The 23,933-nt window shown below is 48.3% G+C and overlaps 1 protein-coding gene and 1 pseudogene across 15 annotated transcripts; one reads left to right on the top strand and one right to left on the bottom strand.

Annotated features, from left to right (window-relative positions):
- Positions 1-316: 316 nt before the first annotated feature.
- On the top strand, positions 317-21,750 carry FLYWCH1 (FLYWCH-type zinc finger 1). Of its 15 annotated transcripts, none has more exons than XM_016122299.2 (11): positions 317-433; positions 7,124-7,184; positions 9,227-9,323; positions 10,082-10,513; positions 10,762-11,232; positions 12,218-12,649; positions 12,793-13,056; positions 16,150-16,413; positions 17,412-17,684; positions 18,585-18,657; positions 20,622-21,750. In XM_016122299.2, the coding sequence occupies exons 4-11, from the start codon at positions 10,180-10,182 to the stop codon at positions 20,659-20,661; spliced, it is 2,151 nt and encodes a 716-aa protein (XP_015977785.2). In that variant the 5' UTR covers positions 317-433; positions 7,124-7,184; positions 9,227-9,323; positions 10,082-10,179; the 3' UTR covers positions 20,662-21,750. The 15 variants fall into 15 exon arrangements, 14 of the variants coding, with proteins under 14 accessions (XP_015977785.2, XP_015977788.2, XP_015977789.2 ...); XM_016122296.2 differs by having other exon boundaries at positions 327-3,656; XM_016122302.2 differs by lacking the exon at positions 9,227-9,323.
- LOC118606944 lies at positions 14,257-14,375 on the bottom strand (annotated as a pseudogene).
- Positions 21,751-23,933: the final 2,183 nt, after the last annotated feature.

The following is a 23,933-nucleotide window of genomic DNA, read 5'->3' as shown; positions in this document are numbered from 1 at the left end:
TGCCACCTTCAAGCTTTCTGGGGAACAAGGCCTGTATTCACACTCGGAGACTATGCATATAATCACAAGAGGGTTCATGGGCCAGCCAGTGTGTACCTCTAACCCACATAGCTCAATAATGGGGGAGGGGAGGGGATAGCAGTTGGAATCATTCGGGAGTTTTTTCAAACATTGGTACCCTTCTCTCCTCCCCACCCACTATTCAGGACCCCTGTTAGAGCCTAGACAAAGAATTCATTGTTCTTGTGTGATGATTTACAGTTTATAGAAAAATTTCACATACAGTATCTCATTTGCCACTTTTCTTATTTCACAGGTGAAGCAAGCTCAGAGAAGTGACGGGATTTGCCCCAGGTCTCCCATCCAGCAAGCCAGCTGTAAGGACCCGGACGCTGGCAGCTGACAATGGTGGTTGTTGCTCTCATTTATGAAGGTAATTCTGTTGATCCGCCATCAGCTGCCAAGCCAGGCTCTGCTTTTCAAGACCTTACTGATCAGGGCTTGGACCCAGGGGTGTCTGAGAGGTGCTTAACAGTTCATAATATTGTGCGTGTTGGGTATTGGGTTTACACTGTTGTGGCCACCAGCAGGAGAGCACTATCAGAGGAGGCAGTCTCAAATTGCTCTGTACCTCAACTATGGAGGAGGGGAAAGAGGATAAGAGAGTGATGAACCATAAACTGTGAAGCCTTTGAACTTTCTCTTTACATCTGCCTGACTTAAAAACTCTCCAGACACTCAATAAGTCTTTATAGAGTAAAAATTGAATGTTACAGAATAAACACATTTGGGCCTAAGTATTCACCTCAAAACAATGACCTTGCAAAGTAAAAAATTTAAACCCACGTAGAATAAAAATACATATATAACAAATAAAAGTTTCATATGATAATACTTTTATTATATGCAATGCAGATTGGTATAGGCTATGTAATTTTTTAATTACTGACTGGACTCCAAAGATGATGGGACCGATGACCAGGGCAATTTGAAAAGCAGAGCTTTAGACCAAAACAAAGGAAATAAAACTCTTTCATACAGGTATAAAATGAACATGTGTAAAGGCTTTTACTCAACTTGTTTATCAAGGAACCAGAAGATTTCACAACCACTTTGCAGTAGAACCCAAAGAAGATTCTAAAAGACCATAGATCAGGAATATGGAAATGAATGTGCAGATGGAGATAAAACTGCTTTTTTCCACAGTGGGAAGAATCATTTACATGGCTGAATTTACCTAGAGAGAGAGAATTATTGTCTATAGACTAGATTATTTCTCATTGTTCTCAGTTCTTAGTTCTCATTATTCTCTACAATGGACAGAATTGTAAAAATAGCTCAAAGGCAATGAAAGGCTAGAATCATATAACCTGGAAGGGTGTGTTTTAGAGAATACATAGTTTCCATTAGAATACATAGTTTCCATTGAAGAGCAAATTTTTCTACAGTCTCATAATCTCAATGAAGGAAATCTTTGATCACGAAATAAGGCTGGTGTCATTAGATTTGGCCTGATTATTTGTCTAGATGCAGCAAGTATGTTAATTCACATATAGGCCTTCTTAAGTTTGCTGTACTGGAAGTCTTCATAAGGAATCTCAGACCGGATTTCTAAGTCTGCTATTTGTTTTCCTGAGGTACTGAAGCCATGCAGAGGAAATTTTCTCCACCAAATTTCACCTGTACTGCTTATAAATTTGGGCAAGTTCCTCTCTTCTTGAGGTCCCCAAAATACCCCAAGGTGTCTGAAACTTGGTAAATTGTTAAAGCATCATTTCAAAAAAAGATGAAATCATGACTCCCCCACTGATATAAAATAAACAAATGTTAATGATTTTGTTTAACACATTAACAAGGGAACCTGTACAGTGTGACAGCTTTAAATGAGGTAATGCATGTAAAACATTTCATATGGGGCCCAGCATTAAGGAAACCTCAGATCCCTTTTAAGTTGGTCACTTAGTTATGGGCCACCTATTTCTCAAGGGCACCTATTCCAGTATTTCTCAAAGCACAGTCCATGGTCCACCAGTACCACAGCTTCATAGGATAGTTGTTAAAAATCCAGATTCTTGAATCCCTCTCCAGAATTTTGAATGTGAAATCCAGGTGTTACTGCATGGGGTCATGTGAAATCTGGCATTGCCCCAGTGGCACGAAGGGGGTTCTTGGTTCTTCCCCGCTGACATAGTAAAGAATTATAGGTCACCGAGAATTAGAAAAAGTAAGATTTGTTGAAAGTACATTTGAGAAGGAAACAGGCCATGCTAAGGAAGGCTGCAGCTCTGTGGGATTTGGGAGGTGAAAAGATGAAGGATAGCGTACACTCCAAGGGAGCAGCAGGTTTTCAGTGAAGAAAACAGCTGTAACAGCACAGAAGCGAGAAAGTCTGTTTTTATTTGGGCCATGATGGTAGGTTACAAGGGCGGTCCTGTATGATCAGCATGTGAGGTCACCTTAACTGATGCTTGACTGCTGTATAACCCTTTGTCTACTGCGCATGAGCTTACCTAGAATGCAGTCTGTTATAGTTAGATTCATGAACTTCCAGGCATAGACGTGATCTTATAAAGATGATATAATGAGGCTGAGGTTATGAGCGAGTCGGGGTAGTACTTTCTGCTCATGCATTTGTGGCTGGTTTAGCCAGCAGCTTTTACAACCTTTGTGCCTTAGGATTTAGGGCAATTCGTAACCATAAAATGGGAGATGTTTCTGGGAGGTCTTTAAGGAAGGTCTTCAAGGGAGGTTTCTATGGTTGCAGAGCTGAGCCTTCATTCTTTTCACTTATGCCTGCCTAACTACCTAACACAGTTACCTACATATTTATCAAGAGCTGTGGGGTAATTCTTATGGAGACCAGAATTACACATACAAATAATTGAAATAAAAGTTTTGTGAAAACTGTAATTATCCTCATAGATGCACTCTCTCTATTTCGTTTTTTAAACGCTGGTCACAAGAGGTGTGTGTGGAGGGAGGGGCAGTAAGCTGCTCACCGCACTGTGGAGTGTTGAGCAGGCTCCTTGGCCCCACCCACCAGATCCTAGCCCTATCCCCCATCCCCTAGCTGTGACAACCAAGAATGTCTCCGGACACTGCCAAATGTTTCCTGGGAGGCAAATAACCCTGACTGAGGACCACCAATCTTAATCCTCTACAATGATACCTATAATCAGAACTGTTTTAACTTATTTTAAAAGTTTAGGCCGTGAAGGCAAACCCAGGAGGTTTGAATGTCGACTCTGTTCTTTATTGACCCAGCTCTTGGCCTAGGGGACCTAAGATTAAGCCTTAGATTCCTCCTCTGTAATATGAAATAACAGTAGACTCTAATTGATGAGGCTATTTGGAAGATAAAATGAAATAATGCACGCAAAGTCCTTAGAGTAGTGTAGGGCATATAGCTGCTATTTGGTCTTTTTGACTCTCAAAGGTTGTATCTGTCGACAGAAACTACTGTAAGGTTTCAACTGGGAATTTCATTACTCTTCCTGAGGGTGGAAGAGCTGAGAAGCCAAAAATGGAGTGGTGAGCACCCCAGAGGTTAGCAGTGGCTAGATGCTGCCACCACAGCGAAGCCGGGGATCCAGGACAGCAGGCTGGGGACCCTGCAGAGCTGGAGCAAACAGCACTGGTGGGACCACACCAGGCAGGTAACTGCAGGGACACCCTCCTTCCTCCACCCTCCAGTCTCCCATGGTGCCTCCCATTGGCCAGATCATCTGGAAGCCACTATGATAAACTACAAAATAGCTGGTCTGAAAGAACGCATCAATGCAGCTGACAACTTACTCTGAAGGCCTGACCGCAGCTCCGTGCATGTCTTCTGTGCATTTCCTCTGTAACTTTAAGCCTCAGCTGCTCAGGGCAAAGGGAGATGCTCTATTACCTCTGAGCCAGCTGAGCCTGGGTTCAAGTCCTGGCTTTCACTAGCTGTGTGGTCCTGGACCACTCACTTCAGACCCTGAGCCTCAGTTTCCCCAGAAGCAGAGCAGGGGATGATGGTAACACTTGGAAGTGAGATTATTGGGTTATGGTATTGGAGGTGTGGCTGATGCCATAGGATTTTTGTTCCCAGCTAAGGTCCCAGCCAGAGGACCAAAAACACAGTGTTCTCTCTCTTTTTCCCCTCACTCCTTCTCTCTCTCACTCCCACTCAGGAGGTCTCTGAGTCACTAATTTTCTCTGTGAACTTGCATCGTGTCTATAAGTTTGAAATTTGGGTTTTTAAAAACCTTTTATTTTTAGTTAATTTTAAACTTTTAAAATATTGCTAAAATAGTACAAAGAATTCCCATATACCCAGTTTTCCTGAATGTCAGCATCTTACCTAACATTGTACAGTGATTAAATCCAATAAATAAACATCAATATTATTAACCTAAACTATTAATCTTGTTCCGATCTCACCAGCTTTTCCCCTAGCATCTTTTTTCTATTCTGGGATCCCACGTTGCATTTAGTTGTTGTGCCTCCTTAGTCTCCTCTAGTCTGTGACAGGTCCCCAGGTTTTCCTTGTCCTTCATGACCTTGACAGTTTTGAAGTGTCCCAGTCAGTTGTTTTGTAGACTGTTCCTCCATGTGGCTTAGATTAGAATGGAGGTGCACGGTTTGGGCAAGAATATCACAAAGACGATGTTGTATCCTTCTCAGTGCCTCTTATCAAGGAGATCATGAAGTTGGTGTGTTTGTTTACGGATGAAGTTGACCCTGATCACTTAACCGGGTGTCTACAGGATTTATCCACTGTCAAGTTACTATCTTTCCCTTTGTAGTTAGTAAATACCTCAGGGGAAATATCTTTGAGGCTGTGCAAGTCCTGCAACAGGGATTTTAATATACTTGATTTTTATTCATTTCTCTGTTCTTTTGTTTACATTACTCTATTTTCTTGCATGACATCACGTTATGTAGGAATATTCGTTGCTTTTTCTGAGAGTTACTGAGTTAAAGAAAAATTATCAAGCGAGGAGAAACAGCTTATCTTTAAAGTATTTAATATTTTCCTACTATAAAAAGAGTTTATAAACATTGTAAACAATTTTGAAAAAACAAGAAATGTAAGGAAAAAATAAATCACTACTTTATTACTTTTAACATTTCGAGATATTTCTTCCTAGTTATTTAAGGTATTTTTAAGTCATGAATATATAAAATAAAGTTAGTCAATAAATAAAAAATATAATTGAAGTCAAGAAGAGATAGAAGAAAAGTGGATTGAGGGCTAGATATAGTGTCAACGTCCATGTAATTACTTTAGTTTTTAAAAAACACACAAACAAAAACCTTAACTTAGAAGAGATAGTCCTTGATGAATTTAAATGGATTCTGCTTTCTAACTAATAAGTTTTGTAGATACAAAGATTTTTGGAATTCTTGAATTATTTTTGTGATACGTTCAAACTCCCAAATTCTTGTTTTGGAAACATCGTGCAGTACATTTAATTTATACCAAAATGCGCAGTATATTTATTTTAAGGAGCAACATTGCCATCTTGTGGTCTTCTATAGTATTGCTGCTGAGGGGTGATTTATGTTTTCATAACTGCTATGGGTCTTCGTTACACAATGCTTTCGTCCTTTACAAGGGCTCTGCAGGTCTGGACTTTCCACTCTAACGTGGAATAAAATAGTAAACAACATATTAAACACAATGTGTGTACAACAGAAAATAAAGTGTATGTTAAAGGCACGAATATAAGAATGGAAATAGCTTTGCATTTGAGTTGCAGAATTATGGATGATTTATTAGTATTTTGTTCTTAACACTTTAAAAGTGTTTTCTATGTAGTTTTTACAATACAATATTAGCAACTTATAAAATATTTCATTATATAACTCATGCCACCCCTTTTCTTTGATGAGGAAAGCAAACCCAAGAGTGAGAAGCCTGTTTATGGTGTAGAAAACTGGTTGTCATCCAAGTGACCCTGCAAACCTGAGTCACACCTATAAAGGATTCTTTAAAAACAGCTTTATTGAGATACGATTCACATATGATACAATTCCTCCATCTAAAATGTATAATTCAATGGTTTTAGTGTATTCACAGAGTTGTGCAACCATCACTACAATCATTTTTACATTTCCATTACCCCCAAAAGAACCCCCACACCCCTTAGTATCACTCGTTAGTCTCCTCCCCAGGCCTGTGCAACCACTAACTTGTTTTCTGTCTCTTACGGATTTGCCTGTTCTGGATGATTCATGTGAATGAATCATACAATATGTGACTTTCGTGACTGACTTCTTTCACTGAGCATCATGTTCTCACAATTCATCCATATTGTAACGTGTGTCAGAACTTCATTCCTTTCTGTTGCTGAAGAAATTCCATAGTACGGATAGACCAGTTACAAGCCTGAGCAGGTGTTTCGGAGGGAGAAGATGGTTTATGGACTGACTGCCAAGCCAGTGCTGAGCCTCCATGGTGTCCAGAGAGGAGAGTGGTGTCTGCAGAGTTGAGGGCCAGTTTGCCAGAAGGCCAGGGTGATAAGGAAGGGGTGTAGGCTGCTATCGCAAAGTTGAACTATTAAGGGAAAGGGGCTTTTGTGAGGTTTTGTTTATGGGAGACCTAAGAACCCTAATAGTCCAAATGCAAAGAACCAGCAGAGGCAGAGGGGTTTGACAACCAGAGAGAGCAGGACATGAATTGTAGAGAAAGGGTCCCCTTGGGGTAAGGGAAATGGATAGGGACACTTCATTTTCCAAATCAGGATAAAATTTGTATGCCCTCTTTATTGAGACAGTGAAGAGTGGTAAGAGCTTATGAAGATATCTACCCCCAATGGATAAACTGTGAATCAGATAAAAATTGTAGAATTCCGAATCATGGAGAGATAACTTTAGTTAATCAGAAATCTGCATGTTTTGGAGAACTTCCTTCACCAGTGATGTTAGGTCAATGGGACATTACTACATATAGTTTCTTACAGATTATTTTTTGCACGTGTGGCAAAATATGCACAAAAATCTACAACTTTAATCATTTTTAATTATACAGTTCAGTGGAATTAAGTACATTCACATTGTCGTACAAACATCACCACCATTCATCTTTTCATCACCTTAAACTGCCGCTCTGTGCTCATTACACAACTCCCCACTTCTTTCCCCACAGCACCTGGCAACCGCCATCTGACTTTCTATCTGCGTGAATTTGATCACTCTAGCTCCATCATGTAAGTGGAATCATACAACATTTGCACTTCCGCGACTGGCTTATTTCATGTTACAGACTTTTTAGACATAATTCTCATTTTCTATCCTTTATACTTAATGTTTTTGTTCCTCTCACTGGATTATCAGCCCTTTAGACATGATTGTCTGAGGGATTTAACATTTGTGTACCATGGCACCTGGAGTTCAAAAGCACTTTGATGTTGAATGTTTCACAACCATGAGAATTATTTCAACCATCAAAAAGCCAAAAACCACAAGGTGCAGTCACTCGCCAAGAAGAGCAGTTATGCTGTGTAACAAATGATCCCCAATCTTCCCGGCTTAAAACAACAGTAGTTTATTATTGATCAGGGTTCCATGGTGTGGCTTCACTGTTCCTCTACTGGTTTCCTTGGGCTACTTCATGTGGCTACAAACAGCTGGAGGGTCTGCTGGTCTAGAAAGTGCAAAGTGGTCTTCCTCCATGCCTGGCAGTGCTTCTGTCCCCTGCATGTGACCTCTCATACAGCTTTGTTCCCTGACAGTCTCCAGGCCGTATCCTAGGAGGGCAAGAACTTCCAAGCCCCCACAGCGTGTTTCTGTCACACTTAACAAGTCACACAGCAAGTGACCAACCTGAGCCGAAGGCCAGTCCACACTCAAGACCACCGTGCAAAGGCACCTGTATACTTTGAGGGAGAATTTAGTCATTAAACAATCTATACTTTAAGGCACTTTAATGGATAAGAATGGGAACTGTCAATGGAATCCAAATTCTAAGTCATTGCAATACCCAGGCATTTCCACACAGTGGTCAGTCATAGTTCAAAGTCTTTCACTGGAACTTTTTCCATATCCTTTTAGGCACATGGTCTTGAATTTAAACAGCAATTTTAGTTGAAAGGATGGGTAGTGTCTCCTGACTCCGGGTCCCATGCCTCCAGGTCCCATGCCTCCGGGTCCCATGCCTCCGGGTCCCATGCCTCTGGGTCCCATGACTCCTGGGTACAGTTCCACGGAAATATGGGCGGTTCTTTGCCATGCTGCCTCCCGGCTGGTCATGGCCCTGTAGGAATGTGCATGCTGGCTGGATACTGACTGCACCGCCTTGGGTGGTTTGAGTTATCTGAAAGGCCTTCTGAGGAAGGGAGGGCGGCTTCTTTGTGCCCTTTTGTGCCCTGTTGGTAGAAGCCGTGGGGAAGGCAAGAGAGCAGGCAGCTTGCAGGGCATGGGGAGGACACGGGGTTGGAGATCAGGCTTCCTTTAGTCCTGGAATCGCTGAGCCTGTGAGCTAGAGGGACTGCCGGCCAGCTGGCCAGCTGGCAGAGGGGCTTGCGCTAGGGCCAATCAGTGTGGGGAGCGGCCTGTGGGCCTTCAGGCGTAACCCTTTCCTGCACCCAGCCATTCTGCCCCCAGAGGCCTCAGCGTGTCTTGCTTCTGCGGGGCCCCATCCCTTGTCCCTCGTGCCCCTGCCCTGCCACATCGCCCTGTGGGGATAGGTGGGCAGGGCCAGGAAGGACCACACGGGTTGAGCAGAGGTTGGCTTGTCTGGGAGCTGAACTAGGGCTAGCGGGATGACGCGGAAGGACAGGCGTGGGCTCCCAGCCAGATGTCCCGGTACCTGACGGATTTCCTTGGGTCTCGACCCTCAAGACTGGGCTTCCCTGCTGCCCAAGGCTGGGCGAGCGTGTGCTTCCGGGGACGCTGTTGGGGAGGTGGGGACCCTAAGGCTCCGCGAATGGCCTGACCAGGCCTTGGTGATCTGAATGTGGGCCCCAGACCAGGAAACTTGCAAGGGGAAATGGGGAACCAAGAAGAATAGGAACTGCAGAACTTGGGGTGGGGGGTGACAGCTCCCAGTGGGGAGACTGAAACGTGAGGGGAAACTGCAGTCTCGTTTCTGGGATATTACTGAGAGGTGGGAAAGACCACAAAGATCATCCCTGCCCCACTGCCTAATCCCCCAAGAAGACAGAAAGACCAGTCCACACTGATGCCCCGGGCACAGGTTTCCAAGCCAACCTGGCCCCCATAGTCTATCTTTTCTGCTCCTCCAATCCAGAAGCTGGGAAGCCCTCGGTGATGGAGGATTCTCCAGATACCTCTACAGCCCTGTCCCTGTCCTGCTGAGGCAGCACCAGGACCAGCTCAGGCACAAGGTCGCTGCCCTCATGGGGCCCTAGCATCTCCTGATGCTGCGGGCAATGTGGGGTGAGGAGTGGTGGCCTGGGATGGGGAACAGATCTAGACATGAATCCAGAATCCCTCCTCCCAGGGCCAGGCTTTCCCTCTGTGGTCTGCAGAATGTCAGAGTGAAGGCCACCAGGCATTCTGGGAGGGTCAGGGACCTCAGCTCATGTCCCCAGTGCCTGTCTTGGATGCTTGGTGCTCAGGAGCACCAGTGACTGTTACCCTGACCAGGCACACCACGTGTCATGCGGGGATGGGCTCTGGGTCCACCTGGACTGGACTCCCAGCTCTGTCACTTCACGGCTGTGTACCTAAGTGTCCTTATCTGTAAACTGGATCAATACTAATGATAAACTGTCATAACATGGAGCTGGAAGGTTAAATGGTAAAACTCGTGAAACGCTTGCCCCGTGCCCAGCACCCGTGAGCCCTGGTTCGTAGTAACTAACAATTATCAGTACCTCAGTCCGCCAACAGTCCTCCCCACCAAGAGCCCTGTATTAAGCACACCTGACACTCAGAGCAAGTGAGGTTTTGATGGGGGAGGTAACATACCCAAGGCCACCAAGAAAGGAACTGGCTGAGCAGAAGCACCAGCCCAGGGTTCTCCAGCTCCTTTGAGGTCCTAGCCGAGGGCCCTGACTGCCCAACCTGCACCCCAAATCTATTTTCCTGAGCCCCAGACCCCAAGGCTTCTCCACTGACAGGGTTTTGCCTCCTCTCTTAGGACAGAGCCCTAGATTTCCAAGTTCCTTGCCAGCAAGGAGGAGGACTTTATCCGCTGGCGCCTGAACGTGGCCTGAGGGACAGGCCATTGGTCCCAGAATGCCCCTGCCTGAGCCCAGCGAGCAGGAGGGTGAGAGCGTGAAGGCCGGCCAGGAGCCGTCCCCTGAGTCCCCTGAGACAGGCACAGATGTGGTCCCCACAGCCCCTACGAAGCCCGAGGAATTCTCTAATCTGGTCCTACTAACGACCTCTACTGAGAATGGGAATGGGTTGGGCTCTCAGCCCACAGGAGTGCACTGCGTCATGTCCCTGGAGATGTCTGGCCCTGACACCCTGGCCAGAACCCTCCAGATCCTGCCAGCAGAGGAGCAGGGAGGGGCAGTCCAGCCAAGCCCCCAGGCCTCTGAGCAGAAACGCAGCAAGCCAGACGCAGGTGAGTTCCGGGCCTGCTGTCCCTGGCCCTGCATGCTCACTCTCAGGCCCCCACGCACTCCCCTTTCTAGTGGGGTGACCTTGGCTGTCCTATGGCTGCTCTGAGCCAAGCCTCCTTATCTCCAATTTTGACCCTGTCCTAGGCCGATATGATGATCCTCATCCCTGTGCACCCCCGTCGCTCCCATCCGTATCCCTGGCCTCAAGTTTGCTCCATGTCAGCTAACCCAGGCCTCTCCTTGCCCTCAGCAGCCCCCACACCCCTGGAGTTCCTGAGGACCCCGTTTGGGGGCCGCCTCCTGGTGCTTGAGTCCTTCCTGTACAAACAGGAGAAGGCCGTGGGGGACAAGGTGTACTGGAAGTGCCGAGAGCACACCGAGCTGGGCTGCCGGGGTCGGGCCATCACCCGAGGCCCACGAGCCACAGTGATGCGGGACCACTGCCACCCACCTGATGAGAAGGGCCTAGAGGCCCGTCGCCAGCGACAGAAGCTGCCGAGCCCAGCCCTGCCAGAAGGCGTGGGGGGTCCCGATGGCCCTGGAGACAGAGTGGAGGAGCCACTCGAGCGGGTGGGCCCATGGCTGTGCCCGGAGGAGCCACAGCCCGCCCCTGGGCTGGTGCTGAGCAAGCCAGCCCCAGAGGAGGGTGAGGGGCTGCGAGCCCTGTCACTGCTAAGATTGCCTCCTAAGAAACGCCCGACACTGGGGATCCTGGGGATCGGTGAGTGCCCCCAACCCCCCGCTCCACTCTGGGACAGGAAGGAACCTGCAGACCCTTTCCTGTACCCAAAGAGAAATGATTTTTTAAATGTGCTTGAAGTCAAAATGACTTTAAGACTATCAAGGTGTCCCAGTAATCATTAAGCCCATGGATTAGAACTAGAGCTCCTGAACCGGTGGTTCCAGGTCCTTCTGGAATTCTTCGATGCAGCAGGGTCCAGTATGGGGCTCAGAAACATGAGTTTTTAACAGGCTCCATGTAATTCTGGTAACTCATGAAGTTTGGGGAGTTTGGCCTGGTGGGAGAGTCTTGAGCTTTGGGTCTCAGGTTCAAGTTACAGCCCTACCTCCCGTAGCTGGGTAGCCTCAGAACGTTTGCTGAATTTCTGGAGTTTCAGGCACTTTATCCTAAGATGGGTGGTGGCCTAGATGTCAGGGAGATTCGGGCATGTGACTCCTGGGAAGTGCTGAGCACTGGCCTGGCACGTGGTGGCGCCCGAGTAAGCAGTAGATGGAATCTTTGAATCTTCCTGCAGTTTTTGTTACCAGTAACTGGGAGGTGGGCTTGGTCCCAAAGGCATTTGTTGCCTCCTGACCTGGAGAGGATTCAAGGACTCAAGACTGAAGGATTTAGGGCAGCTACTGGGGCAGGGTGAGGGAGAGGGAGAGGGACTTACTTTACCCTGTGTATCTTTTAGTACCATTTGTATTTAATGTTATGTGCATATATTACTCTAAAATTAAATAAGATTTTCAAACAAACTCTAAAAAAAAGTATGATCAGGACTGACTGAGTGCATAGGCTGTGAAGTCAGAGCCAGCCTGGCCCTTCCAGGTATGTGACCTTGGACATGGCCTCCTCACTGACCCCCAGGAGCGGTACCACAGCACCTCCCACTTGGGTCGCAGGGTCAGGGGGACGCATTCAGGAACACACATGCTTGACCACTGGCCTCCTCCCCTCGGCTGCCTGGTTCCTTTTCCAGGAGAACGCCCATCCCTGGAGTTCCTGCGGACCTGTTATGGGGGCAGCTTCCTGGTACATGAGTCATTCCTGTACAAGCGGGAGAAGGCTGTGGGGGACAAAGTATACTGGACATGCCGGGATCATACATTGCATGGCTGCCGCAGCCGGGCTATCACCCAGGGCCAGCGGGTGACTGTGATGCGTGGCCATTGCCACTCACCCGATGTGGAGGGCCTGCGGGCCCGGCGGCAGCAGGAAAAGGCCATGGAGATACTGAAGGCCAGGCCAGGTGGCCCTGGGGGCCAAGTGGACAAGCTGCTCCATGGTGCGGACAGCCTGCTCTACCACAGGGGGCCTGGCACCCTGACTCTTACCAGGCCCCGGCCCAGAAAGCATGCAAAGCCCCAAGCCCTACAGGGATCCCCTGCTGAAGACCAGGACAAGGAGCTGGGTGAGTATTCCATCCCTACTGGCCACAGGGGTCAGCTAGGGGAAAGCACCTCTCAAGTCTTCCTGAGGGTGGGGAGGCAGGATGGGGTGGCATTAGTGCTGGCCCAGCCTCCCCTCTTCCAATCACCCCCCCTTTCTCCCCAGGAGGCCCTGAGTTCCTGAGGACCCCCCTGGGGGGCAGCTTCCTGGTACACGAGTCCTTCCTCTACAGGCGGGAGAAGGCCGCTGGCGACAAGGTGTACTGGACGTGCAGGGACCAGGCCCGCATGGGCTGCCGCAGCCGGGCCATCACCCAGGGCCAGCGGGTGACCGTGATGCGTGGCCACTGCCACCCACCCGACCTTGGGGGCCTGGAGATCCTGAGGCAGCGGGAGAGACGCCCTGGTACGGCCCAGTGGGGAAGTTCAGGTAGGATGGGGAGAAGACCTCAGGGACAGGAGGAGACCCAGACAGCCAGTCTTTCCCTCTTGACCCCTCATACCCCTCAGCAACACCCCGTTCTTCCTTACTGGGAGCACTCTGGGAGTTACAGCCCTCTCCTCTTGTTCCTCCCTTCCCTCTCCTCCCCTCCCCACCCACCTCACCACATTCCCGGACTGGACTCCAGAATAGGCTGGTCCCCCTCACTCAGATGGTGGTCCTCACTTTTCCGCTCAGACCAGCCCGAGCTGCCCCGAAACCTCTGCAGCACACGATCATCCCAGGCTTCCTGTCCTCCTCCTCCTCCCTTGTTTTTCTTAAGAATTTATAGGATTTATAGCGGAAGTGAATTGCATGTGGCATTGTCTCATTTTTACAGTGTTAGTAGACAATACAATGCCTAGGAACGAGCACGCCCTACACGCCAAGTGGTTAAAGGACAGGGTGAAATTTTCACGTAGTCAACTAACTACTTCTCTCCTCCAGCTCTTCTCCGTGAGTATCTATCGTCGTCCCTTGGGGAACCCTGACGAGGGTCACGTCCCCTCTCTTTTCATCTTTGACCACTTGGTCAGCCCCACAGGGCCTGATGTTTGGACTCTCAAGCTCACAATAACATAAATGTCCCTGTTCTCATCTTGCTAAGAAAAGCAGCTACAGCCCAGCCTTTTCTACTTACCCGGCTCTTCATTCATGTCCGTGAGACACCTGCCTCTCCTTCAGGGGTGCCCAGTCCTATAATTTTTGGAGTCATCTGAGTCACCTTTAGACCTTTTCCTGGCTCTAAAGTTCTCTCAGACTTGAGATCTCCGATTTTATTTTCTCCCGACTCTCTTTTTATTCCATGTAACTTCCGTGTACGTGGAGATGAAACTACAAGCCACATGGTGGCTCTGCCCTGTCCTCACCCCAACTCCCACCGCAAATAACCACTCTGAGCTCCTCCCCTTGTGTCTTAGGGTCGCTGCTCCTATTTCTTAGCATGTGCTTCTACTGCCATCAACTGGTTCCATGATCTCTCGTTGACTCCCAATGAAAGTGAGGATTCAGTTATTACACACTGCCTCCATCTTAATGCAGTTACCGAAGTTCGTTTGTTTGTTTTTTATTTTAGGTGAGGCAACCCTTGGTTGACTTCACAGATTTCAAGGACCTTGTCATCTTACAATCTTTTTTTTTTATTTTTTATCCCTACAATACCTGGTCTTCCTAGTTAGTCTCCCATTCAAGTACTAACCAGGCCTGACCCTGCTTAGCTTCCAAGATCAGACAGGATCAGGCTTGTTCAGGGTGGCATGGCCGTAGACTATTTTTGTTCTATTACATAAATCTGCTCATGGCTGAGCTGGGAATACACTGGACTTGTTTCCTCCTCACTCAGCTCTTTGTTTTCTGGGCAGCACAGCAGCCGCTTGCTCAGCCTAGAGTTCTGTGTGTCCGCCGCTTCTTCCCCTCACATGTCGAGTCAACCCAGCAGTGGACAGCTCCAGGCTTTGGTCCTGCCTCCCTATCTCCCCAGTGTCCCCTGGCTGGAACCCATGTCTCTGGGCCTCTCTTTCTCTTGCTTGGTTTACCCTCTTAATCTTGCAAAGTCCCTCCTCTAATCACTCCCTGAGTCCCTGGAGGCCACACTGTTGAGATCACGGGTGTCTGAAGGTGTCTTGATGATGGAGACATGGCCGTTAGTGGAGCTGCAGGTTATAAATGCTTCTTCCATGGTTGTTTGGTCTCTGCTCTGGAATGACCCACAGCTTTCTGAAGACCGATCTTGTGCATGTGACAGGTGTTGGCTTGAAGTTTTAGGGTTGTGTCTCAGTCCCTGGGCTGGTCAGAGCGCACAGGAGAAACCTTCCACAGTGGTTTAAGCCTGGCTGCCGGAAGGAAAATGAGCAAGAAGTGTCACTTTCCAGATACAGATTTCCACTTTCTCTTCCCCCAGGTACAAACATCCTTATCTCATTGCACTTTATACAAACAGCCCACACGTAGCCCCCCTGTGTAGGGCTGCCCTGGACTCCGCCTTCAGAGAGACCTCTGGCCTCCCAGACTCAGCTACTGGACTCTGCTGTCCTCAGTGGCTTCCCCTCCAGGATGGTTTGCCAAATCCGTGACCACAGGCCCTCCCCACAACCTCCCCACCAGCCTCTGCCATTCTGTCAGCGTCTCTTGCTGTGCTACCGTCTCTTCCTCATTCTAGATTTTCTGGCCTGGTGTCTGTGCCTTCATCATTCCTCAGGGAATATTTTCATTGGGTTCAGGAGGAGCAGAAGCATGTCACAAGATCACCTAGCTGGATTCTATAGCCAGACACCCTTACCTGACCCCTACCCACTCCAGGGCGGTCTCACCCCCATGGCTTCTGCTGCACCTACAGGCTTCTCAGTCTGTCTCCAGCTCCTCTGTGTGGTCCCTGTGCCTGGACAGAGGAAAGGGGGTCCTCTGGGCAGAAGGATGTAGCCACCACCCTCTCAACACATCCAAGATGTGACCCACACCACTGCTTGCCTCCTCCCGCTGCCCTCAGGTCAAATCCCCCTCTAGCCTGGCCCCCAGGGGAGTCCACACTTCTGCAGCTCACTGCCAGCTGCTCCCAATACACCTAACATAACATCTATTTAACTCCTGATTGCTTGTCCCCCAGAGAGGCCATCAGTTATTTCTCCAACTCAGCAGGGACCACACAGCCCTGTGTGTATGTACCCTGTTGTAGGCACCTGGGATAAGCAAGCGAATATAGCAAAGATGCTCCCTTCAAAGGCATCATGAGGTGGGGGAACAGCCCTCTGCCTTCAGGGGCCTTCATCTCACCAGTCTCCTGCCTCTCTTCCCTGCCAAGCTCAGGAGAGGCCAGGAGCTGAGGCCAGGTTGGATTTGGGGCTGGGGGAGGGTCTGTGTCCTGGGCTCCAGGGCCATCTCACTTTAGGGAGGTGGTTGCAGTGTGGGGTGGAGCCAGCAGGGGGTCTCTCCAGGGGCCTTGCTGCTCTGGCTTTAAGAACGGGACCCTACGCACCTCACTGTTCTGCTTTAAGGCCTGGGCTCCAGGCTTTCCTACCCCTAATTACCTCCTCCGTTTCTTCCCAGGAGGCCCTGAGTTCCTGAAGACCCCTCTTGGGGGCAGCTTCCTGGTACACGAGTCCTTCCTTTACAGGCGGGAGAAGGCTGCTGGCGAGAAGGTGTACTGGACGTGCCGGGACCAGGCCCGCATGGGCTGCCGCAGCCGGGCCATCACTCAGGGCCAGCGGGTGATGGTGATGCGTAGGCACTGCCACCCACCTGACCTTGGAGGCCTGGAAGCCTTGAGGCAGCGCGAGCAGTTCCCCAGCCCAGCCCAGAGGGAAGGCTCAGGTGTGGGCAGGCGCTGGACCCTGGTCTCCCTGCTCCCTGGCAGTCCCCTTGGGTCAGCCCCAGAACACAGGCTGGAGGCTGCCTGCTGAGACCTTCTATCCATGATCCATTTCCAGTGGGGTCCAGCCTTGCACATTGGTCTGTCTGCCTGGGCTGTAAGCTCCCTGAGAGCAGAGGCTATGTCTGGACTCCACACTCAGGGTGCTGGTCCCAGTCTGGGATGGGCCGTCAGCAGGAGAAACCCACTCAGACCACTGGAGAAAAGGGGGTAGGAATGGGAGTGGCATTATCGGCAGCTACAGGAAGTGCTCAGCACCTATTTATGGGGCAATGTACCTACCTTGGGGACCCTTTGTCTCCCCCTCCCAGGGTGTCTCTTGTATCCGTTTCCTTCTATGTCCCTTCTCCCACCCCTTCCTACTCCCCAGTTCTCTCTGGCCACTGCAGCCTCAACATTGCATGGCCTTCTAGTTAAGGTTCTTAAAAGTCTCAAGAGAGAGTTGGTTGGTTGCCAGCTGGCCAAGGGGAGGGTGAACAGGTAGCTAGAAGGTCTCTGCTGCAAAAGGTCCAGACCAGCCATGGGCTTCCCAGAATGTTCTAGCCCAGCACCTGCCCTTGGACGTTTGCCAGCAAGCAAGGAGTCCTAGCCGAGTCAGGACAGGCCTGCAGGAAACTTGGGGTTTGCGTGGCTGAAGGGCCAACCTCCCTCGGCAGCACCAGATCCCTCAGAGACAACTGTTCTGCACTCGAGGGTGTCAGGGCTGTGGGCCCTGGGCTGGCGACTTGAGCTTTAGTCTCCGGGACCCTGCAGCACAGGCAGGGGTGAGGGCAGTGACTGGAGTGAATCCTTGTGGTGATGGGGGCAGGGATAATAGTTTCCTGGCTAGGGCAGGCCAGTGGGACAAAGGAAACAGCATCTATCCCCTGGCACCCAGACTCCAGCCCTTGCTTCCAAGGCCTGGCCCAGATACTCTACTCATGGGTCGCATTCCTTCCAGGAACCCCCCAGCCTCTGGAGTTTCTTAGGACTTCCCTTGGGGGGAAGTTCCTGGTATACGAGTCCTTCCTCTACCGAAAGGAGAAAGCCGCAGGCGAGAAGGTGTACTGGATGTGCCGTGACCAGTCCAGGCTGGGCTGCCGCAGCCGGGCCATCACCCAAGGCCAGCAGGTGACCGTGATGCGCAGTCACTGCCACCTGCCTGACCTGGCAGGCCTGGAGGCCCTGAGGCAGCGGGAGCGGTTCCCCACCACAGCCCAGCAGGAGGACCCAGGTACAGACGGACTTGAATGGGCACAATGGGAACAAAAGGGCTGTGGGGATCTTGGTCTCAGCCAGTCCATGGTTCAGATACCTTGGAGGACAGGCACCATCTGGGGAGCTTTGTGCCCCAGCCTTTCTGACTTTCCAGAGTTTTCTATCTGTCCTCTCTCCTGGCTCCTTCTGAACCTGAACACCCACCCAAATCTGTCTCATCCTTAAAAACAAACTACTGTTTTCTTTTTCTTTTATCCTAAGAGGTCTTAACTTTTTATGGGTTGTAGTCGCTTTTGAAAATCTGATTAAAAAAATAGACCACCCCAAATAATGTTCTGTGTGTGCATATGCAAACACACAAACGTAAAGTTTTGCAAATAATTAACTGGGCTGGCGACTTGAGCTTTAGTCCCCGGGACTAAATAGGCTCCTATCACATAAACAGAATATAAAACCAGTCTTTAGAAAGCATTGTGGGTCCCATATTAATTTATGTAAATATTAAGGGCCACGTCTTATAAAATACAGACATGAATCTAAGTTGTATAAAACAACTAAAAGAAACTTGATTCTGCCTAAAACAAAAAAGGAGATTTCCACGAGAAAGCCACTGTTTTGCTTAAACAGGAAGTGGAAGTTCTGAGATGCCTTTGGCATGGTAAAGGCAGATTATTTTTGATATCTGATTGATTCCCAATTTTTGATGACAAGGGCTGCAGACTGACTCTTAGGATCTTTTATTTTACCAGGCACAAGTAGTTCAAGGTGTCCCAAAGACTGTCCAAATCGGTGTCATTCTACCTGGCTTTCTTTATCCTTGAGGCCTTGCGGTCATCATTACAAGGTGTGTGCCATTGGCTCTAGCAGCCTCAACAAGAAAATAATTATTAATCCATGTTTTCCGTTTTTTTCTCAGAAAATATAGAACATCTACCTAAAGTTCAACTGTGCTTCACAACTTGTTCTCCTGAAAGCCAGCAAATTAATGGGTAATTGTATTAGTTGTCTAATGATATATCACAAATAACCCCAAAACTTAGTGGCTTGGAATGACAACTATTTACTGTCTCCCATGTGAGTCAAGATTTAAGGAGTGGTTGGGCTGGGTGGTTCTGTCTCTCATAAGGTTGAAGAAAAGATGTCAGCTGGGCTATAGTCTCCTGAAGGCTTGAGTGGCCCATTCACTCACATGGCTGTGGGCTGGAGGACTTAGTTCCTCAACATATAGACCCCTCCTTAGGGCTGCTTGAGTGTCCTCAAACATGACAGCTATCTTCTTCCAAAATGAGTGATCCGAGAGAGAGAGAGAGAGAGAGAGAGAGAGAGAGAGAGAGAGAGAGAGAGAGAGAGAGAGAGAGAGAAGAACATGAAACATTCTCCAGGATAGACCGTATCTCGGCCATAAAACAAAACTCCATAAATTTAAAAGGTTGAAATCATACAGGGTGTGTTATCTGACCACAGTGGAATGAAACCAGAAAACAGTGAGAGATATTTGGGAAGCTCACGAATATGTGAAAATTAAACAACACTCTCCTAAATAACCAATGACTCAAAGAAGAAATTATGAGGGAAACTAGAAAACACTTTGAAATGAACAAAATGGAGACAACCTACCAAAACTTATGGGATGCAGCCAAGCATCCCATTAGCAATAAAATGATTTTAAAAATAAAAGGAAGGAATCCACAGTGACTTTATACCTATAAATATTTACATTAAAAAAAGAAAAAAGATCTCAAACCAATAACTTAAACTTGCATGTTAAAATACTACAAAAAGAGAAAAGTAAACTAAAGCAAGTAGAAGGAAGGAAGGGATAAAAATAAGAATAGAAATTAGTCAAATAGAGAAAATTAATAACATCAAAAGTTGTTTTTTTGAAAGGATCAACAAAATCGACAAACCTTTAGTTAGACCGAATCAAAAATATTTTTTAAAAATAGAGAAGACTCAAATTATTAAAATCAAGACTGGAAGATGGGACATTACTACCTACCCCACAGGAAAAAAAAAAAAAGATAAAAAGGAGTACTATGAACAAGGCCATTAGGTAACTTAGATAACTTAGATGAAATGATCTAAGTAAAAAATTACTAGGAACACAAGCTACCAAAACTGATTCAAGAAAAAATAAAAAATCCGAATAGATCTATTATAAGAAATTGAATTAATAATTTTAAAACTTCCTACAAAAACAAACAAACAAACAAAAAAGCCCAGGCCCAGATGAATGACTTCATTGGGGACTTCTACCAAACATTTAAAGAAGAATTAACACTGATTCTTCTCAAACTTTTCCCAAAAATATAAGAGGAAGGAGAGGACTTTTAGGGTAGTGAAAATGTTTTTAAAGCACTTGCGGTGATGTTTGCACAACTCTGTGAATATACTACACTTTATATGGGTGAACCATATGGTATGTGAATTACAGCTCAATAAAACAATTTTAAAAATGAAAGGAAGGAATCAACAGTGGCTTTATGACAATGTCACACCCCTTCCTCCTACTTTACTCTGTTCATCAGAAGCCAGTCACCATGTTCAGCTCACACTCAAGGGAGAGGACTTAGGTTCTTCCACTTGGAATGAGAAGTATCAAGGAATTCGCAAACATTTTCTAAACCCATCACAGTAATACAGGAGGACACTGTTTCTCGACAAAGAATCTTGAAAAAGCCCAGCAACTTCCAGAGCAGGAGATGGGACTTCTCAGGCATGTTGGTATTTCCTCCCAGGATATGCTAGTGTAGAAAGCTGGGAATTCTCAAATTATAAGGCAATGGAACAATCACATTTTAAAGGAAATGATATGTATCTATATGTGTATATTAAAAATGATCTTTTTGATGGTTTTCTCTAAAGAAAAGGATTACAGGAATCCTTAACTTTCTATGTTTATTTCCATCATGTTTGGATTTTTTATACTAAATATGTGTTTCTTTGTAATCAGGAAGGTCAAAGACATAAAACCCAACAGTGAGTCCCAGTGAGGCCAATCTCCTCTCCAACTTCAGCAAAGGAACCTTGTGAGTCACCAGCAGCAGGGATGCTCTGTGTCCATATGACTGGGGTGCTTCCCACCTGGTTAGCTGCTGCTGGACACAATCTCTCTTTCACTCTTTCAAAAGCATCAACAACCTTTGCACTTCCTCAAGAGGCCTCCCGGGAGGAATACTCTGATGATGTCTTCGTGCGGGCAAAGCGAAAGAGTACTGGGAGCTGGCGACTTGCAGGTGTGCGTGATGTGGGGAAGGCCTGACCTCCGAAAGATCTGAAGAAGCATCTTTTCTCAAAGTCACTCTTCCCTGCTCTGCTACCCTGAGCCACAAAACACCCATCCATTTTCAGAGCACACGACTTTGCCAAAGGACTTTCCAGTTGGGTATGGCCCTGCTTTAGCCACAGCACGCTTGGGAAGTTCCTGTTTCTTAGAGCCGAGTTGAGCTGCTCTATGTAGCTCCAGCAGCCCACGTGTTTTCTGGACTGGTGCCAGGTAGGCCTTTGTGCCCCTTGGCCACTGGCTGCCGGGGCGTGGCCATCTCTTACAGTAACAGAGCAGGTCAAACCAGAGGCCCCACTACACGCTTCAACTTTCTGTCCCTGTTTTCCAACTTAAATTAAACCCAGTGTCCGTGATCCTCACAGCAGGTGTTGTTTCTGGCAAAGGGAGCCAGCCCGGATGTCCGCAGAAAGCCACACTGGGCAGATTCTACCTAGCTGAGGCCAGCCGTGTCCTGGATCACAAGGAGAGGCAGACCTAGAAGGCAGTGGAGGCACAGCCCTTTCTCCAGTCTGGTAGTACAGCAGAGAGCTTGCCTAGCAGGTCCAAGAAAAGCAGGCTAATGTCCCCAGGAACTCCAGAGGCTGCTGCTTGCTAACAAGGCCTCATCCTCAACAGCAAGGCTCCTTGCCCCTGCCCTATAATTAGAGAGGAAGCACACATGACAGGCTCCCTCCTGCCAAGCTGGCCACAGAGTCTGCCATTTACGTATGGGACAGTGACACCTCAGGTGTGCCCCACTGTTCCTCTGCTTATCCATTTCCTCCAATAAACCTTTTATATCTCACCATGTAGTAGAGCTGGTGTGTGTGTCCACATTCCTTGTGCAACAACAGCTGGCCACATACTCCATATATAGGGGAAACTTACAAAGGCCTAAGGTGCCTGGTGAAAAGCACTGAGTCACAGCATTGCCACCTGCAAAGTCTGCACTGTCTGCCTCCTTTGAAGCCTCCTTTGTGGGGCCTCTTCAGGGCCAGCAACTTCTCTAGTCCCAAGTCCCACAGCCAACACATTGGCTGGGCTCTAGGCAACCAGAAGTTAGGATGTGGTGGGAAGAATCAGAGGAGGATGCAGGCTTCTTCCCTCCTGGACATTCACCTTGCAGGGCGGGTATACTGTTCCTCTCCTCTGCAGCTGCTTTGACCTTAGAGGACAGATGGATGGTCTTTGTTACTTGAATTGAGGATACCCAGATAGACATGAATTTGGACACGTGGTCACCTTGGGTAGCCCCACTGCCACTCAGCCACTGAACTCCAGAAGTGTCCCCTCCTAAGTCCACTTCCTTTACAGTTTCAAAGCCAAAGAAATGTTGCCTGCCACATCACTGTCACAGAACAAAGTGCACGGGGTGGATGCCTCTTTTGGGAGCTGGCCCCTCTGCAGACAGTGACATCTTAGAGGGGCGGTGCCCTCCTTCCCTGCTCCCTCTCTGCTGCTAGTCTCCCTGAATAAACCCTATTTTATATCTGCTCCATGTGGCACAGGTGGTGCCTCTGCCCCTTTGTATGATAGCGTGTAACAATGTCTCAATTATGAAATTTGAAATAAAAAGTTCACGAAGATTAGCAAAAGTATCAACGAAGAACTCAAATTTTTAAAACGGTAGCAGTGGTCAGCTCTAGGAGCCCAGGCCTCCAGTCTCTGTCCCTAAGGTTCTAAAGTGAACATCACAGAAATGCTTTTCATGGCCCTACTCCCCCTTGTGGCCCTAGCCCAGCCTCTGTCCCCATGTCCTCTGTCAGGAAAGCTTCTGCAGGGTGGCACTAAAGACCTCCTTGTCAGTAAAGTCAGCAGATGCTTCTCAGAGCTCACTCTCTAGCACTGACTCCCCCCTCCTTGATCCCTCTTTTGGGTTCCCCACTCCCTCCTTGCATACCCTCTCAGACCCTCTCAAGAGCTCCTCTGCCCCCACCAACCTATAAGCCTGGTGGTTGGTATCCTAAAGGCCGGACCTCAGCCCTTTACTGCCAAGCCACTGTCAGGGTTCATGGTTTGTTAGTCTGCAGCACCAGCCTGGCCCTCCCTTCTGGAACCAAACCTGTGTGTCCAGCTGCCTCCAGGGCCCTGGCCCTGGATGTCCCCTGGGCACCAGGCACAGGCACCAAATGGGAGTTTCTACCTGTTTGCCTCATCTGATAGTCCCACCACACAAGTAGAAACCCAGAGCTGTCCTTGACTGCCTTGCCTGTCCCTATACATCACATCAGTTGTCATTGCCCACCAGCGCCACCGTGCCTGGTTCTTTCTTTTTTAGTATAAGCTTTATTGAGATGGAATGCACATACCATACGACTTGCGCAGTAGGTCATCGCAGATATAATTAGTTAAGATAAGGGCATACTGGAGTAGGGTGAGCCCTAATCCAATATGAGCGGCATCCTTACAAAAAGGGAATATTTGGACACAGACACGGGGAGACTACCACGTGAAGATGGAGGTAGAGATCAGGGTGATGGATTTGCAAGCCAAGGACTGCCAATGATGGCCAGCAAATCGCCAAAGCTAATTGAGAGGCATTGAACAAATTCTCCCTCCCTTTCAGAAGGAGCCAACCCTACTGGCATCTTGATCTCGGACTTCTAGCTTCCAGACTATAAGAATACATTTCCATTATTTAAACCCCCAGTCTGTCGGAGCCCTTCAGCAAGGAGTAAGGAACTTTAGAGGGTCCATGAGCTACCTAGGACTGCAGCTTGCAGTGGGGACACTGCCCCTCATCTCAGTGCCGGAGTTCTGGAACTGAGCACCCCCCCCTTCATCCAACACCCCCTATGCAGGAGACTGAGGCAGTGGAGAGTGGGGGGGGGGCGGTCAAAGTGCTGTTGACCAAATGGACAGTCCTTTTTGGTCCACTCTCCAGCAAGAGAAGGGGCCAGTTCATCCTCCACTCCTCTCACTGAACTTCGTTCTGCTCATAGGGTCCTGGTTGTCCCTGTCCCCCATCTTACCTTCTCCTTGGCATGCTGCGACTGTGGG

This window comes from Rousettus aegyptiacus, unplaced genomic scaffold (assembly GCF_014176215.1).
Source record: "Rousettus aegyptiacus isolate mRouAeg1 unplaced genomic scaffold, mRouAeg1.p scaffold_m13_p_8, whole genome shotgun sequence".
Classification (NCBI taxonomy): Eukaryota; Metazoa; Chordata; class Mammalia; order Chiroptera; family Pteropodidae; genus Rousettus; species Rousettus aegyptiacus.
The sequence above is the reverse complement of the archived record's forward strand: the minus strand, read 5'-3'. Positions and strand labels throughout refer to the sequence as shown.

Bases quoted from the DNA above. Each gene is read 5' to 3' on its own strand.
- FLYWCH1 (XM_016122302.2), top strand. From the start codon at position 10,180: ATGCCCCTGCCTGAGCCCAGCGAGCAGGAGGGTGAGAGCGTGAAGGCC. The intron at 12,650-12,792 runs GTGAGTATTCCA...CTTTCTCCCCAG, and splicing joins AGACCAGGACAAGGAGCTGG to GAGGCCCTGAGTTCCTGAGG. The intron at 17,685-18,584 runs GTACAGACGGAC...TTTTTTTCTCAG, and splicing joins AGCCCAGCAGGAGGACCCAG to AAAATATAGAACATCTACCT.